We start from the raw sequence: 17388 nt of genomic DNA, 5'->3' as shown, positions 1-17388 counted from the left end.
TTCCTGCATTCCGCATTGTTAGCTGGGCACTCCTTCCAGTTATGGGGGCCCCTTCCACATTTCTGACATCTCTCTGAACTACTTAAAGTCTCTGTTTGTCTTGATCTCGCCTGGCCGTGTTGTTTGTGTCCCTGCATTTCCTGTCTTCTAAATGGACGTGAGATAGCATCAACCTCTCTCCTCTCCTCTGCCTGTGGAGACTCACCCCGCATCACAGCCTGTTGCTGTTTAACCACCTCTGACTGTTTAACCTGGCTTATAGCTTTTTGTAAAGTTAAATCAGCATCAATTTGTAACTTTTCTGACAGAGCGATATTCCTTATCCCTACTACTATGCGGTCACGTATTAACTCCTCCCGAAGCACTCCAAAGTTACAGTGTTCAGCCAGTTTATGTATTGCTGTTATAAAGCTATCTGCCGACTCACCAGGCTCCTGTTTCCGTACATTAAACTGCGCGCGCTCGAATATGACAGTGTCTCCCAACAAAATAATCACTGAAAGTTTTTATCACCGCAGCATAGTTCTGTTTTTGATCCGATGTCAATGGAGAAGCATCCAAAATGTCCTCCGCATCCTCTCCCATGAAGTACATCAGCGTGTTGACCTGGAAAGCGTCCCCTTTCTTGTCCAGTCCTGACGTCACTCGATACCTCTCGAATCTTTTGCTCCATCTCGGCCATTTCTTCCCGTCTCCGCAGTCGAACTTTTCTGGCGGGCTAACTTGAAAGTTGTCTCCATGGGCGGGAAGCGCCGGTGCATTGCCTTCACTCATTGTGATAGCTAACTTGGGAACGAACTAATTAACTCGTACTATTAAAACAAAAACACTACCTTTCGCCGTCGGCATAAGTCTTTATATGTCCTCTCTGACACATTTAATAACTTGGCGCGGTTGTTTAGACACTTCTGACACCATGTAGAAATCAGTGACACATTATTATATTTATATTTCAGTTTTTATTGTATTTTATTTTATTTTATAGTTTTTCATATTGTAGTTTATTTTTATGTTTGATTATATCTTATCTTATTTCATATTATTTTTGGACTTTTACCTGATGTGTATTTTAATTATTTTTAATCCATTTATTTGATCATCTAGTGTTTCCTCAAAGAGCCCTCTGGATCTCCACGTCCAGAGGGTTCCTGTGATTGGCTATTGTCATTGTGTTTGTTTATTTTTATGTACATGTTTGACTGTCTTCATGGGGTGTGGGTGTTATTTCTCATTTTGTTTTTAACTATGTAAAGCACTTTGAGCTGCATTTTAAATGTATGAAAAGTGCTTTATAAAAAAAAAAAATATTATTATTATTTTTAGTAATAGTACCCTTACAATCACTCCAAAGCAGTTCAATAACTTACCTCTTTTTCAGCCAACATTTTTTTATCCACTTCTTCCTCCGTAAATCTTGATACATATTGACGATGACCCGCCCTGCTATACTTCTGTTTGCTCAAAGCCAATCAGAAAGAAGGGGCGGTCTAAGCATGCCCGCCCCCAAAGTACCAAAATGAAACATGACAGCGCACAGACCGAGACAGCGCGCGCGCAGAAAGGCACCGCGCGCGCGCAAAACGAGACAGCGCGCGCGCAGAAAGGCACCGCGCGCACGCAAGTAGGCGCCGCGCGCGCACACAAAGGCACCACGCGCGCGCAAAAGGGTGTCGCGCGCGCACACGAAGTGGAGAATCAGCGCGCGATAACAGTTTTTACGCGTTTGGATTTTTGGTACTAATGTGACGCCATAACTTCTGTCTTCACTGAGGTACATACGTGCACATAAATGTCATTTTAATTTAGTTCACTTACACAGAGAACTAAAAAAAACTGAATTTAACGAATACATTTAGTTTTAATAAAGTTTGATAATGTTGATTGATAATGAATTAAGTTATTGTACACTGTTATTCATTTCCGCATATGTCCACGAGTCAAATGTGCAGTCAGGAATATCCTCGAGTTAATTTGTCCGATTAATACAGACGTTTTGTTAACGCTATATTATAAAAAATAAAAAAAACCAGCGACGGGCAGTCAAAGCTGAAGTGCTATCGATCGCTGTCAAAGACGTAAGAGGAAATGACGTAAGTAAGAGGAAATGACGTAAGAGGAAATGACCCCGGAAGTAAATGGGGGATAGGAAGGTTTTTGTAATGGGAAGAAAATTGGCGTGACAGTTCCAGCAAAGACCAGAGAGGGCAGCAGAGCTCGCAGCCATTAAATGATGTCACGAAATCTGGCGAAGAAGAAGAACAGGAAGTGTCTGGTCTGATGTCCTTGTGCCAGAAAGACGACCACAGACGACGTTAACTATGAATAGAGGCGTATTTGTAAGGCACTCTTTTACTTTTAAGTCCTATTTTACTTTGAAAGATTTTAGTTAGTTATTGTGTCAGATATTGTTTCGTAGCTTTGTAACAGAAGTGTATGCTGATGCACATTTAGCCTCAAAGTGCTAGCTAGCGGTCAAAAGCGGCTAATATTGTCGTGTGACTCAACGACCTTTTTTTGAAATTATTTTAGATCTATGTTCTCGCACGTTTTAGTTGACTGAGGCGCGTTTAAACTTTCAACGTCTTCAGTTGTCAAATGTGTCCACTTTTTCTGCGTTTCTTAATGCACCACCACTGTCCTGATGTTTCTAGGCCCTCCAGCAGGTGGCGCGGCGGACCTTCTGCAACTCTGCTCGGCGTCAGGTGGACAACAAAGTCCCCAAGAACCAGAAATTTTTCCAGGTCAGACGTATTCCCTCTACAGGGACAACGTTATGTGTTAGATGCATCTGATGGAGAATCCACATTTATGATATTAAAGACCTACTGAAATGAATTTTTTTAATTTAAACGGGGATAGCAGATCTATTCTATGTGTCATACTTGATCATTTCGCGATATTGCCATATTTTTGCTGAAAGGATTTAGTATAGAACAACGACGATAAAGATTGCAACTTTTGGTATCTGATAAAAAAAAGGCTTGCCCCTACCGGAAGTAGCGTGACGTAGTCAGTTGAACATATACGCAAAGTTCCCTATTGTTTACAATGATGGCCGCATGAAGTGAGAGAGATTCGGACCGAGAAAGCGACAATTTCCCCATTAATTTGAGCGAGGATGAAAGATTTGTGGATGAGTAAAGTGCAAGTGAAGGACTAGTGGGGAGTTGAAGCTATTCAGATAGGGAAGATGCTGTGAGAGCCGGGGGTGACCTGATATTCAGCTGGGAATGACTACAACAGTAAATAAACACAAGACATATATATACTCTATTAGCCACAACACAACCAGGCTTATATTTAATATGCCACAAATTAATCCTGCATAAAAACCCCTGCGTGTTTGTTACGCTAGCTCCGAGCTCCTCTGCTAGCTCCTAGCTCCTCTGCTAGCTCCTAGCTCCTCTGCTAGCTCCTAGCTCCATAGAACACGCCAATACAATTCAAACACCTGATCAACACACACAATCACTCAGCCCAAAAGACCGTTCACCTAACCCAAGGTTCATAAAGCTTATATATTTTTAAAAAGTTACGTACGTGACGCGCACATACGGTCAAGCTCTCAAATGTTTAGCAGCCAAGGCTGCATACTCACGGTACCTGATATTCAGCTGGGAATGACTACAACAGTAAATAAACACAAGACATATATATACTCTATTAGCCACAACACAACCAGGCTTATATTTAATATGCCACAAATTAATCCTGCATAAAAACACCTGCGTGTTTGTTACGCTAGCTCCTAGCTCCTCTGCTAGCTCCTAGCTCCATAGAACACGCCAATACAATTCAAACACCTGATCAACACACACAATCACTCAGCCCAAAAGACCGTTCACCTAACCCAAGGTTCATAAAGCTTTTATATTTTAAAAAAGTTACGTACATACGCAAAAAAAAGTTGCGCACATACGGTCAAGCGATCAAATGTTTAGAAGCCAAAGCTGCATACTCACAGTAGCACGTCTGCGTCTTTGTCATCCAAATCAAAGTAATCCTGGTAAGAGTCTGTGTTGTCCCAGTTCTCTACAGGCGTCTGTGTATCGAAGTCAAAAGTCCTCCTGGTTAGAGTCTCTGTTATCCGAGTTCTTCCATCTTGACTGCATCTTTCGGGAATGTAAACAAAGAAGCGCCGGCTGTGTACTGTTGTGGCTGACTACGTTCGAAAAATACGTCCATTTCGCACCGACAACTTTCGTCTTTGCTTGCTCAGCTTCCTTCTCCATAATGCAATGAACATGATTGAAACAGATTCACGAACACAGATGTCCAGAATACTGTGGAATTATGAAATGAAAACAGAGCTTTTTCGTATTGGCATCAATGTGGAAGGCATACCCGTGTTCCCCGGTCTACGTCACGCGCATACGTCATCCGCAGAGGCGTTTCGAACCGGAAGTTTAGCGGCAAATTTAAAATGTCACTTTATAAGTTAACCCGGCCGTACTGGCATGTGTTATAATGTTAAGATTTCATCATTGATATATAAACTATCAGACTGCATGGTCGGTAGTAGTGGGTTTCAGTAGGCCTTTAACTATAATGCAACAACAATATTTAGCTATGTTGGCAAAGTAACTGAATTGTATATTTTAAAGGCCTACTGAAACCCACTACTAGCGACCACGCAGTCTGATAGTTTATATATCAATGATGAAATCTTATATATCAATGATGAAATCTTAACATTGCAACACATGCCAATACGGCCGGGTTAACTTATAAAGTGCAATTTTAAATTTCCCGCGAAACTTCCGCTTAAAAACGTCTATGTATGATGTCGTTTGCGCGTGACATCAATGGTTGAAACGGAAGTATTCGGACCCCATTGGATCCAATACAAAAAGCTCTGTTTTCATCCCAAAATTCCACAGTATTCTGGACATCTGTGTTGGTGAATCTTTTGCAATTTGTTTAATGAACAATGAAGACTGCAAAGAAGAAAGCTGTAGGTGGGATCGGTGTATTAGCGGCGGACTACAGCAACACAACAAGGAGGACTTTGACATGGATAGCAGAGGCGCTAGCCGCCGACCTCACCTTGACTTCCTCCGTCTACGGGCCGCCGACCGCATCGGTGATCAAGTGAAGTCCTTCGTCGCTCCGTCGATCGCTGGAACGCAGGTGAGCACGGGTGTTGATGAGCAGATGAGGGCTGGCTGGCGTAGGTGGAGCGCTAATGTTTTTAGCATAGCTCTAGGTCCCGTAGCTAAGTTAGCTTCAATGGCGTCGTTAGCAACAGCATTGTTAAGCTTCGCCAGGCAGGAAAGCATTAACCGTGTATTTACAGGTCCATGGTTTAATAGTATTGTTGATTTTCTGTCTATCCTTCCAGTCAGGGGTTTATTTCTTTTGTTTCTATCTGCATTTAAGCCCAATGCTATCACGTTAGCGCCGTAGCTAAAGTGTTTCGCCGATGTATTGTCGTGGAGATAAAAGTCACTGTGAATGTCCATTTCGCAGTCTCGACTCTCATTTTCAAGAGGATATAGTATCCGAGGTGGTTTAAAATACAAATCCGTGATCCACAATAGAAAAAGGAGAAAGTGTGGAATCCAATGAGCTCTTGTACCTAAGTTACGGTCAGAGCGAAAAAAGATACGTCCTGCACTGCACTCTAGTCCTTCACTCTCACGTTCCTCATCCACGAATCTTTCATCCTCGCTCAAATTAATGGGGTAATCGTCGCTTTCTCGGTCTGAATCGCTCTCGCTGCTGGTGTAAACAATGGGTAAATGTGAGGAGCCTTTCAACCTGTGACGTCACGCTACTTCAGGTACAGGCAAGGCTTTTTTATCAGCGAGCAAAAGTTGCGAACTTTATCGTCAATGTTCTCTACTAAATCCTTTCAGCAAAAATATGGCAATATCGCGAAATGATCAAGTATGACACATAGAATGGATCTGCTATCCCCGTTTAAATGAAAAAAATTCATTTCAGTAGGCCTTTAACTAGGGCTGTCAAACAATTTAAATATTTAATCGTGACTAATTGCAGTTTGTTTTAAGGAAACTCACAATTATTGCAATTAATTGCAGATAGATATAATTTTTCATCATTAATAAGTGTACCCTAGACAGATACTTTTCAAGTTTTTTATTACCAAGACTGGACAATAAAGTTACTTTTTTTTAAAAGCACAACACAAGATGGACATAAGCAATATTTTAATGACAATAAAAAAATACCTGCAGTGTTTTGGTTTCTTGCCAGATTTTGTAGGAATACAATGTGTATTCCTGCTGTAGAAGCACTTGCATTCAGAGAAGCTACACCATGTTTAGATACCGGTTTCACATAACACAAAATGTGGATTGTTACGATTTATAATTTGATTGTCAAAGATGTTTGGTAATGTAATCTGTGATATTTCTACCTGAATAATTGTTTCTGATATTCTGAACGTTGCATGTTGTACAAGTTAATCATATTCATTTTTCTGCATGACATGTCACCTTATCTATTTATTAAAAAATGTAATATTCAACCTGCTAAAAATTCTGTAATTGCAGACTACCAATCAAAACAGGTTATAAAAGAATGTACGCTTTGTTTCAATCTGCCAGAAAACATTTATGTTGGTAGAAATATCACATATTACATTACAAAACATCTTTGACAAAGCATGATCGTAATACAAGACGATTCTTCATTTTGTTGTGGTAGTTGACCGACTGTGACGCGTAGCGCTATTCTAATGAAGCCGGAATGGTGTGATTGCTATGAGAAGAGGTGTCTTGACATGTCTTCTTGACTGGGTGAAAGTCTCGGATAAAATAGTGACTCTAGACGTCTTATCTACCGTCTCTTTTTTTCTGCTGAGCTTTTATTCCATTTTACTAAAGCCTGGATTATTACTCTCGCGTCATGTAACTTGCATAAGCGACGCTGTCTTGTCCCCTCCACCTTGCGTACTTTCTCGAAAGCTTTGCTTCACCTTCCAAAAATCCTAGCTTTGCGTCAGAGGCGACGCGCACCGCAGATCTGTGATTGGTTAGCTTTTGAAGAGGGTCCCTGACCACAGGAGAGCAGACTTTGTGCTTGAAATGCACACATTATTTTATTAAATAAAGCAACAGTGATTGAACATTAATATGCAAACTGATATTGTGTAGTTAATACCTTGGTGTGCTATAAAAATGATAACTTAATGTGTTGTTTTTCAGCTTATTGTGGTGTTTCGTTGAAAAGAAGTCACACTAACGATACTCTTTTGTAAAAAAACTTTTATTGCCATTCTTGTGTTAACTGGTTCAATTCCGACACACATTCTTTCTTGTGCACATGTTTTTTTCTCTCACACACAACACTTCCTCATTGTCTGTCACTATCTTTCAGGCACGGCGGCTATATTAGCGAGCCTGAGAACTATGAACATCAATATTCCTCAACAGGTTACCATTACAATAGTTATTTCACAGTTTTGTTAATTTATAATTACTAGCTCTCTTGTCCCATGTACAGAACGGCCCAATAGCATTGCAAAATTGCCCGTTCTCTGTCGTGAGGTTAGAGCCGACCAATCAAGTGTGATGGTTGTCATGAAGATGTGTAACGTGTTGACAATCATTCTAAAGCTGTTATTCCTAATTATTAGTTAATGGTGCATTTATTTTATGCTTGTGAATGCTTGTTTTAGTGAGACATGTACCTTTAAAAACACACAGACAATCCAGAAGATGTCCCAGAAAGAGTCCTCATGGTTCATCCATAGAGCAACACCACACAATCAGATTTAGCAGTTATTTTATTATGTCATTCATTATTGATGTACCATATGTTTTTAATTTTGTCAAATTGGTTGCTTTATAGCGAGTAATTGTAAATATTGGGATAGCATATTAGAGGAAATGAATCACAACAACTGCAGTTTCAGAACATGAGTTTATTAATTTGTATAAGTTATAAAAATACTTTGTTTTTAAATGATCATCCAAACTGGTATATACAGTACAGGCCAAAAGTTTGGACACCTTCTCATTTTCATGACTATTTAAATTGTAGATTGTCACTGAAGGCATCAAAACTATGAATAAACGCATGTGGAGTTATGTACTTAACAAGAAAAGTTGAAATAACTGAAAACATGTTTTATATTCTAGTTTCCTCAAAATAACCACCCTTTGCTCTGATTACTTTTTTGCACACTCTTGGCATTCTCTCGATGAGTTTCAAGAGGTAGTCACCTGAAATGGTTTTCACTTCACAGGTGTGCTTGAAGCTCATCGAGAGAATGCCAAGAGTGTGCAAAGCAGTAATCAGAGCGAAGCGTGGCTATTTTGAAGAAACTAGAATATAAAACATGTAACCTTTTAACAGTACTCTGTAAATGTTTGGGAAAGTTTGAAGCTTTTCAGGTGCAATTCTTTCCCATTCTTGCTTGATGTCCAGCTTAAGTTGTTCAACAGTCCAGGGTCTCCGTTGTCGTATTTTACGCTTCATAATGCGCCACACATTTTCAATGGGAGACAGGTCTGGACTACAGGCAGACCAGTCTAGTACCCACACTCTTTTACTACAGTTGTAACATGTGCAGAATGTGGCTTGGCATTGTCTTGCTGAAATAAGCATGGGCGTCAATGAAAAAGACGTTGTTTGGATGGCAACATATGTTGCTCCAAAACCTGTATGTACCTTTCAGCAATAATGGTGCCTTCACAGATGTGTAAGTTACCCATGCCCTGGGCACTAATACACCCCTATACCATCACAGATGCTGGCTTTTGAACTTTGCGCCTATAACAGTCTGGATGGTTATTTTCCTCTTTGGTCCGGAGGACACGACGTCAACAGTTTCCGAAAAAAATTTGAAATGTGGACTCGTCAGACCACAAAACACTTTTCCACTTTGCATCAGTCTGTCTTAGATGAGTTGGGCCCAGCGAATTTGGCGGAGTTTCTGGATGTTGTTGATAAATGGCTTTCGCTTTGCATAGTACAGTTTTAACTTGCACTTACAGATGTAGCGACAAACTGTAGTTACTGACAGTGGTTTTCTGAAGTGTTTCTGAGGCCACGTGGTGATATCCTTTACACACTATCGGTTTTTGATGCAGTACCGCCTGAGGGATCGAAGGTCACGGGCATTAAATTTTGGTTTTCGGCCTTGCCGCTTACGTGCAGTGATTTCTCCAGATTCTCTGAACATTTTGATGATATTACGGACCGTTGATGGTGAAATCCCTAAATTCCTTGCAATAGCTCGTTGAGAAATGTTGTTCTTAAACTGTTTAACAATTTGCTGACGCATTTGTTCACAAAGTGGTGACCCTCGCCCCATCCTTGTTTGTGAATGACTGAGCATTTCATGGAAGCTTCTTTTATACCCACTCATGGTACCCACCTGTTCCCAATTAGCCTGTTCACCTGTGGTATGTTCCAAATAAGGGTTTGATTAGCATTCCTCAACTTTCTCAGTCTTTTTTGCCACTTGTGCCAGCTTTTTTGAAACATGTTGCAGGCATCAATTTCCAAATGAGCTTGTTTTTGCAAAAAAATTAAGTTTACCAGTTCGAACGTTAAGTATCTTGTCTTTGCAGTCTATTCAATTGAATATAGGTTGAAAAGGATTTGCAAATTATTCAGTTTTTATTTACGATTTACACAATGTGCCAACTTGACTTAGAATGCCCAAAACCAGTCAACTTCTTGCGGTCTAAAAAAGTAAATTAAAAGATGGAAGGCTTTACTTCCAAACACTGAAAAAAGCTCCGGGCTGGATATATGGCTCTCCCTCGAGGTAAAAACAGGAGCAAAGAGCATGGAGGTCGCTCAATATTACGATAGTCAAGGTCTCGTATTTTAACATGTGTATCACTACTGTCACCTCAGCTTGACATGTCTGCTTTTAGCTTTTATAAATGAATAAATAAAGCTATACTTACATTTTAAAGTCACTCTTTCTGCTCCGCATAGCGGCGCCATAATTTTCAGAGTTGCGACCGCAAAGGATCTCGGGATATGTAAGGATGTGAAGTGTACATGGATGCAAACTTTCGGCTAATGAGAGAAAAGGACACATTTGTTGGCCAGATTTGAAGGACGCTTGGAACTTTTTTGAATTGGGATAGCCTTCGCGTACCGCGATGTCAGCACCCCACAAATGTGCACTGCAAAGGATGCCGCCGCCGAATTGAGACACAGCTAGTATGTATTCCCTTCTAACTTCATGTGTGATTAATGAAATGAGTCCAAATTCAGAAGTTTTGTTGTAGCTGATGCTACATATGTACAACATAAACCACATGATGTTAGTACATCAGTTGAGGGAAATTTGTAAATTACATTAACATCCTGTAATTTGATTTTGTTATTAATTTCCCCTTTTGATAGATTAAAAATTAACACCAATGAGAGCATTTTAAAACTTTGCCAGACTCAATTCACCTATTGTGAACATTTTACCATAATTTATTCAGTAAGTATAAACAACCACAAATGTAGATAGAATACTATTAACTGCAACATGTGAGTTTAAAGAAAAACATTTGTACATTTTCAGAATATGCTAGGTCTATTTAAAAAAAAAAAAAAATCGGAAGTTGTTTTTTGTTTGTAAGTTGCCATGCAATGACTTACCAGTTCAGCCCACTTGGGAATAGATTTTCCTCTATATGGCCCCTGAGCTAAAATTAGTTTGACACCCCTGTGGTAGAGTATTCATTAGTAGCCAGTGAGAAGGTATAATTTTCATGTGACCTCTGTTTACCCACGTCTCAACACCGGAAGTACGGGTTTAAGTTGTCGACCTCCTTGTGGTGAGCCCTGGAAACTGATTCGTCAGGCGAACGATAACAACCAGAGACAGAAGCAACAGCTACAGCCACAACCTAAATTTCCAACTCATTGCATTAGTCACACATCCACAGTATGCAGTCTGGTGCCAACAAGGCGTCGCAAGATGTCATACGGGACGGCATCACTGCGCTATACCTGAATGTGGAAGGCCTCACCAATGCCAAGTCATCGATTATCAAGCATTTAATACATGCCCATAATCTTACCGCCATCCTCCTCCTAGAAACCCACATGAGTGAAAGCTCCCGACTCAAAATTCCTGGTTTAATTTTGGCCGCCTTTACGGAGAGTGACATTCATGGGATAGCCACCTTCGTTCGGAGCTCTGCAAGGTGGACAGCAATTGCTACCTCCCCTCAAAACTCCGCAGTAGAATGGACAGCTACCAAAATCGAAGGCGTATCCATCATCAATGTATACAAGACCCCTACAACCCGGTTCCTCGTAGACACTATCTCTGCCTTTGACTCGCCCTGCATCTACGCTGGTGACTTCAACTGCCGCAGCACTACCTGGGGTTACAGCTCAACAAACCCAGACGGAGCAGCACTCAAGGTTTGGGCCTCAGTGTCCGGTGTCCAACTTTTGTATGACCCCAAGCAACCAGACAGCTTCCTCTCTGGAAGATGGAACACCACCTCAAACCCTGACCTGCATTTGCAAAACACAATGGCCCCTCACCCCACTGCACTATTATGGAACACTTTCCCAGGTCCCAGCACAGACCATCAATGATCACTCCAAACAACCCAATTGAACCAATATCTACCAAGCCAGTGAAGAGGTGGAACTTCCGCAAGGCTAGATGTACTCAGGGATAGACAACCTTCCCCCTCCATGCTCCTCCAACCCTGACCTTGCCTACTAAGCCTTCTGCAAACTCACCATCAGGCAGCAAAGAAGGCCATCCCTCGCGGCTTCCGCCGTCTGTATATAGTGTGACACACACTACAATCAATACCTGCATGCTGAACCCGGCGAAGATGCAGCTTCAAAAGCATCAGACCTGACAGAATGCCTTGACAAAAAGCGTAGAGAGCGATGGGAAGAAACAGTCCACCGTCAATCGCCTCACAGGCAGAAGCTCCAGACCAACACAATGCTGTGTATCAGCCAATTCAATTGCTGAACAACTTCTTGCAAATGGCCGATTCACGGACACAGCAAAAGACCACATCCGATCAGTCAAGCAAGAAACCACAAGCCCCAGGAGTAGACGGCCACATGTCGACACCCTTCCCACTTGAAGAGCTCTCCACTGCCATCCGACAACTGAAGAGCGGGAAAGCACAGGGGCAAGACAACATCCCACCAGAATTCTTGGTACACTGTGGCCAAAAATGTCAGAACTGGCTCAAGGAGTTTTATTCTTCCTGCCTCAACAGGCTAGCAATACCCAACATCTGGCGAAGGGCAACCATCGCCCTACCCAAACCCAACAAACGAACGGAAAACCGCAAGAACTACCGCCCAATCTCACTTCTCTGCCTCCCATTCAAGGTCCTGGAGCGAATACTCCTGGCCCGTCTGGACCCCACCATAGACCCCCAACTACTCGAACAACAAGCAGGATTCCACTGCAGACGTAGCACCGTCCACCAGATCGCAAAGCTGACGAACGACATCGAAGACAGTTTCGAAAAACGTCACAAAGTGGGCGTTGTTCTGGTAGACCTCTCCGCGGCTTATGACACCATCTGGCACCAGGGCCTTATCTTGAAGCTCCTCCTGAGTGTTCCAGACTGCCAGCTAGTACGGTTCATACGTACTATCCTCTTCATATTGAATACACGCGTTGGACAGGCCAGGCGCCCACGGCGCCTCAAAAATGGAGTCTCCCAACAATCAGTACTGACCCCATTGCTATCGCACCAGCCGCCCTACGCAGGGAAAACCACACACACAGACTTGAGTAAGGTCTCACAGGATCCATCCCATCTCCTGCACAAACTTGTAGCAGACTCCCAAGACCTTGGTCACCAACGCCTAACCTCCCGGCGCCTATTCTCCCGCCACCCAGCAACTCTTGGTGGAGCCAAATTCAACACTCTTGAAGCATGGAGAACCAGCTGGCAGGATATCCCCCGACCCCCTCAACTCTGTCAACCCAAATACAAGCCTACCACCGGGCGCTGACCTTCCTCGCAAGAATTGGTCAACACTAAACCGGATACGGATGGGTGTTGGCCGATTCAACGCCAACATGCACCGCTGGGGCCTGCGCCCATCAGCACCCTGACCATGCGGAGCCAAGGAACAGACCGCCCACCACATCATCCACGAGTGCCCCATCTTTCCCCCACCCAATGACCTGGACCTCAATCTGAGCCCTGACACCGTGAGCTGGCTGCAGCGGCTGAGCGACATTGCCTAGCTGTCTCATACGAAACAAGAAGACCGGAAGTACATTACCTGAGGGGGTGTGGTTGTAGTATAGAATTGCCAAATGGGAAACGTTTTCTGAATTATTTGTATGCATGCTACAGAATTTTCGAATTTTACACTACATTTAATAATAATGTTGGTAAATCTCCACAAAAAAACTCCTAAAAAATCGTTGGGCAGGCATGTGATTTTTTTTCCATCTATAGTCGGAAATCCGTTTAAAAAAAAAAATCTCTGTCACAATATAAAAAATGTTTCAGTTTTTCTTCGTTTTTTTCCGACCTACAATGTGTGTTAAAATCTTGATTCGTCTCTTTGACATACCTGCCAATAACTACGGTTTTCCAGTAATGAGTATGATTTTTGATAATCCAGTGGTAAAATCTAAGGTTTTCCATTAAAAATTATTACCTCCACGGGCAGGGGACAAAATATACGGGAAACACCAATGATGATTGGTTGGTTTACGCATACGAAAATCCATGATCAGTTGGTTGGTTTACTATGATGAGTCACAATTGGTTAAGATTAGAGCAAAACATTACGGACAGGCCAATCAGAGGCAAGATAGGGCAAGTCATAGAACCAGGAAAGGAAATCACAACAGATCCCAAATGATGACGAGAGATTGATATATTAACAAAACTAGTGGAAGATGGCAGAGGGATTCTCTTCCTTAGATTTTTGTCTTAGCGATATAGACGATGTCTAGGAAACTCACAATGCGTCTACTTGGCCACAGTTGGACAAATGTATGCGACTGGATAAAACAATGCCCAACACATTAATTTGAGTTGTTTACCATGTAAGCCCAAATCAAAACTGCTCTCGACATGGAAGACATGGAATACACATTTAAGAGCACATGATTGTGGCAGACATGTGATGACTTTTGCTACAGTATAGCCTGTCTAAATACTAAATTTCATTTCATTGATGTTTTAGAACAAGACAGTAGCTGACATTTTGTTCATTATTTTTACTGTTTATATTTAGATATTGAATAGTTGAATCGTTTTGAAACAGACCCCCGACTTATTTTCAGTCTTTTTCATTAAGCTCAAATCACATGTCTGCTTTGATACGTTACACGGGACATGTAAGTGTCAAAAAGACTGCCAAAAGAGGTTGTAGAAGAGAATAATTCTAATGTTAAATTCTAATGTAGAAATGCACCCAATTGCAGGTAAGGTAGTCTTGATTTCCAAATAATTTTTCTGAGCTAGCGTGGCAGCACCTTGTGTCCTCTTTTTTTGGTCAGTTCTCTTTTTGTCAAAGGGTGCTCACATCCCTGCATTTTATCCTGCTATTGAATGAACGTGCTCAGGTGTTGAGAGCAAAGCACAGAGTGTACCCTGTTTGAAATTTAAGAGACGAAGAAAACAAACACAGGCATGGCAATTTATCAATGGCGGCAAAATTATCCAGTTCATTTTCATTTATCGTTCAATAAATTGACTTATTACCGTCCCAGGCCACTGGCTAATAAAGGGGAAATGCACTTTTTTTGGAATGTTCCCTATCATTCACAATCATTATGTAAGACAAGAATTCCGGTGTATGTTTTTTAATGCATTGTAACTCATGAATAAATGTGAGCAAAAGTACGCTTACAATGGAGCCTATAGGAGGTCCTCTATTCCGCCCGCAAAGCCCTTTTAAATAGCCATCCAAAAACTGCCAACAATACTGTATTTACATTTTGTGACTTGAATAGTAACCAGCTATTAGTGAGATTGTTATTATAAGCGCTAACGCAGACAAATTATTTTTTAGCGGCGCTGTGATCACAGAGAGCTTACTAGCTTGTGTGGCTAGGTTGACATCGTCGGCTGGTGAGCTGCTTTCTCGCTTCGGTGCTCGGGAAAGTTTATTCTAGATCATAAATAATGGCTCTCACCTATCGATGTGAAATGTGTCTTAAATTGTATTCTTAATGGTCTTTAAAAAGTCTTTAATTTGACTTGTTGAAACCTGCTGAGACCCTGTAATAATTTATTATTGTCGTCCCCCCCCCTCCCTCCACACCCCTGATTGTAAATAATGTAAATAATTCAATGTGATTATCTTGTGTGATGACTGTATTATGATGATAGTATATATGATAGTATATATCTGTATCATGAATCAATTTAAGTGGACCCCGACTTAAACAAGTTGAAAAACTTATTCGGGTGTTACCATTTAGTGGTCAATTGTACGGAATATGTACTTCGCTGTGCAACCTACTAATAAAAGTCTCAATCAATCAATCAATCAATCAAAAGCATTTACAGAGAAAGTGTGAAGATGATGTGTAAGTGTAACACATTTATGCATTCAAAAGACTGACTGCAAGTATAACGTACTTATTCACTCAAAATACTAAATATGTCCCAATATGCAATACAGTTATACACTCAAAAGAACTAACTAAGAAGACAGAGAAATATTTTTAGCACATAGATGTTAAGAAGGCCGACTGTGAACTTGATGACTTTCCATACACAATGCGATGTTGGCCACAAAGTTTAAACTGAAACCTCCGTGCTGACATGTTGCGTCCAGAAACCACAGCCACGAATCAAGTGAAGTGTGCACAGCCAAGCAGACAAATTCATCTAGTTGTCTTTGTTGAATGGAAAGTCTGGCTGCTCTCCATAGTTTGATGGTAAATTATGTACATAGATATTAGTACATGTCAGGGACAAGCGGTAGAAAAGGGATGGATGGACAGAGTATGTTTTTTGTATTTTTTAATGCAGGCTACAAACTTGCTGTGTAAAGTATTGTTCCGCTAGTTTGTCTTACAGTTCTCTCTCTCATGTATCTCAGTTAAAGGGGAATTGCACTTTTTTTGGAATTTTGCCTATAGTTCACAATCATGAGAGACAAGAACACACGTCTTATATATTTTTTTAGGATTTTAAAGCTGATAAAGCGCTTGAAAGATATGGATTTTGGGAGTAATCGTTGTAGCCTTCAAAGCTCTCTAATACAACTTCAAAACCTTCCAGCGACAATGTATATACATACAGACATGTTCATAACAATATTTAATATGTTCAATATTTACCGTATTTTGATCATTTGACTTTTCTTCTATGCAGGAGGACAACGGGCTCCCCGTCCATTTAAAAGGTGGAACGGCCGACGCGCTGTTGTACAGAACCACCATGACGTTGACTGTCCTAGGTCAGTGTTGTCATAGTAGTGTCATGTCGTGCTGCGTCATTGGTTGTCTTCTTATGTAAGTATGTGTGTGTGTGTGTGATGCACAGGTGTGGGCTACGTGGTGTACGAGCTGGTGAAAGCAGCATACCCTCAGAAGAAAGGCTAAAGCCGACGTCCCCCGTGTGTTGTAAAAAATGTTCATGGGATCAATATTTATTTCTTCCTGAGGATCAAATAAACTACTAAACTTGTTAATAAACTTATTTCATGACTCTTGACCACTAATGCTTTGTCTCACATGGTGTACTTCAATCAATAGACTTCAGTAAATAAACTGTGTACTCCTTACATAGATCCTGAGTATGTGCATGTTGACAGTGTGACAGATGGTAACTGTAGGGTAGTACATGTTATTACTGCACAGTCCACACTCAACCAATTTTGCTGCAACATCTCCTTTACTAAAAAGCCAGTAAGTATACAAGTGCACCGCACTTATGTACACCATAGACACACAGGTTGTGAGTTCAAACCCCGGCCGAGTCATACCAAAGACCATAAAAATGGGACCCATTACCTCCCTGCTTGGCACTCAGTATCAAGGGTTGGAATTGGGGGTTAAATCACCAAAATGATTCCTGAGCGTGGCCACCGCTGCTGCTCACTGCTCCCCTTACCTCCCAGGGGGTGGAACAAGGGGATGGGTCAAATGCAGAGGGTAATTTTACCACACCTAGTGTGTGGGTGTGTGACTCAGTGGTACTTTAACTTTTTAACTTTAACTATAAGTGTGCTGCACCTTTTTACAACGACAAAGTGTAAATACACAAGTGTACACTTCTTCGCTAAACAGACAAATTGTAAGTTCAAATGTGCACTTGGAGACATACGAATAATATACATTGGAACATTAGAAGTAAAAGTTGTTCCTGAATTAATGCAAGTTGATAGTGGAGAAAAATTATTATAGTGTTAATGTATGTCATAGGCTGCCTTTTAAAATACAGTCTGAAGTGGAAAATGTCAAAAAGATAAAAGGTATGCTTA

At 41.2% G+C, this 17388-nt stretch overlaps 1 protein-coding gene across 1 annotated transcript; it reads left to right on the top strand.

The window, feature by feature from the left end:
• Positions 1–2182: 2182 nt before the first annotated feature.
• LOC133648788 (cytochrome c oxidase subunit 7A2, mitochondrial) lies at positions 2183–16619 on the top strand. The gene is made up of 4 exons (XM_062045221.1): positions 2183–2336; positions 2652–2741; positions 16278–16362; positions 16449–16619. Exons 1-4 carry the CDS (start codon positions 2319–2321, stop codon positions 16505–16507), a joined length of 252 nt encoding a protein of 83 aa, XP_061901205.1. The 5' UTR covers positions 2183–2318; the 3' UTR covers positions 16508–16619.
• Positions 16620–17388: the final 769 nt, after the last annotated feature.

Source organism: Entelurus aequoreus, linkage group LG04, assembly GCF_033978785.1.
Source record: "Entelurus aequoreus isolate RoL-2023_Sb linkage group LG04, RoL_Eaeq_v1.1, whole genome shotgun sequence".
Classification (NCBI taxonomy): Eukaryota; Metazoa; Chordata; class Actinopteri; order Syngnathiformes; family Syngnathidae; genus Entelurus; species Entelurus aequoreus.
Note: the sequence above shows the minus strand (reverse complement) of the source record. Positions and strands in the feature narration are given on the sequence as shown.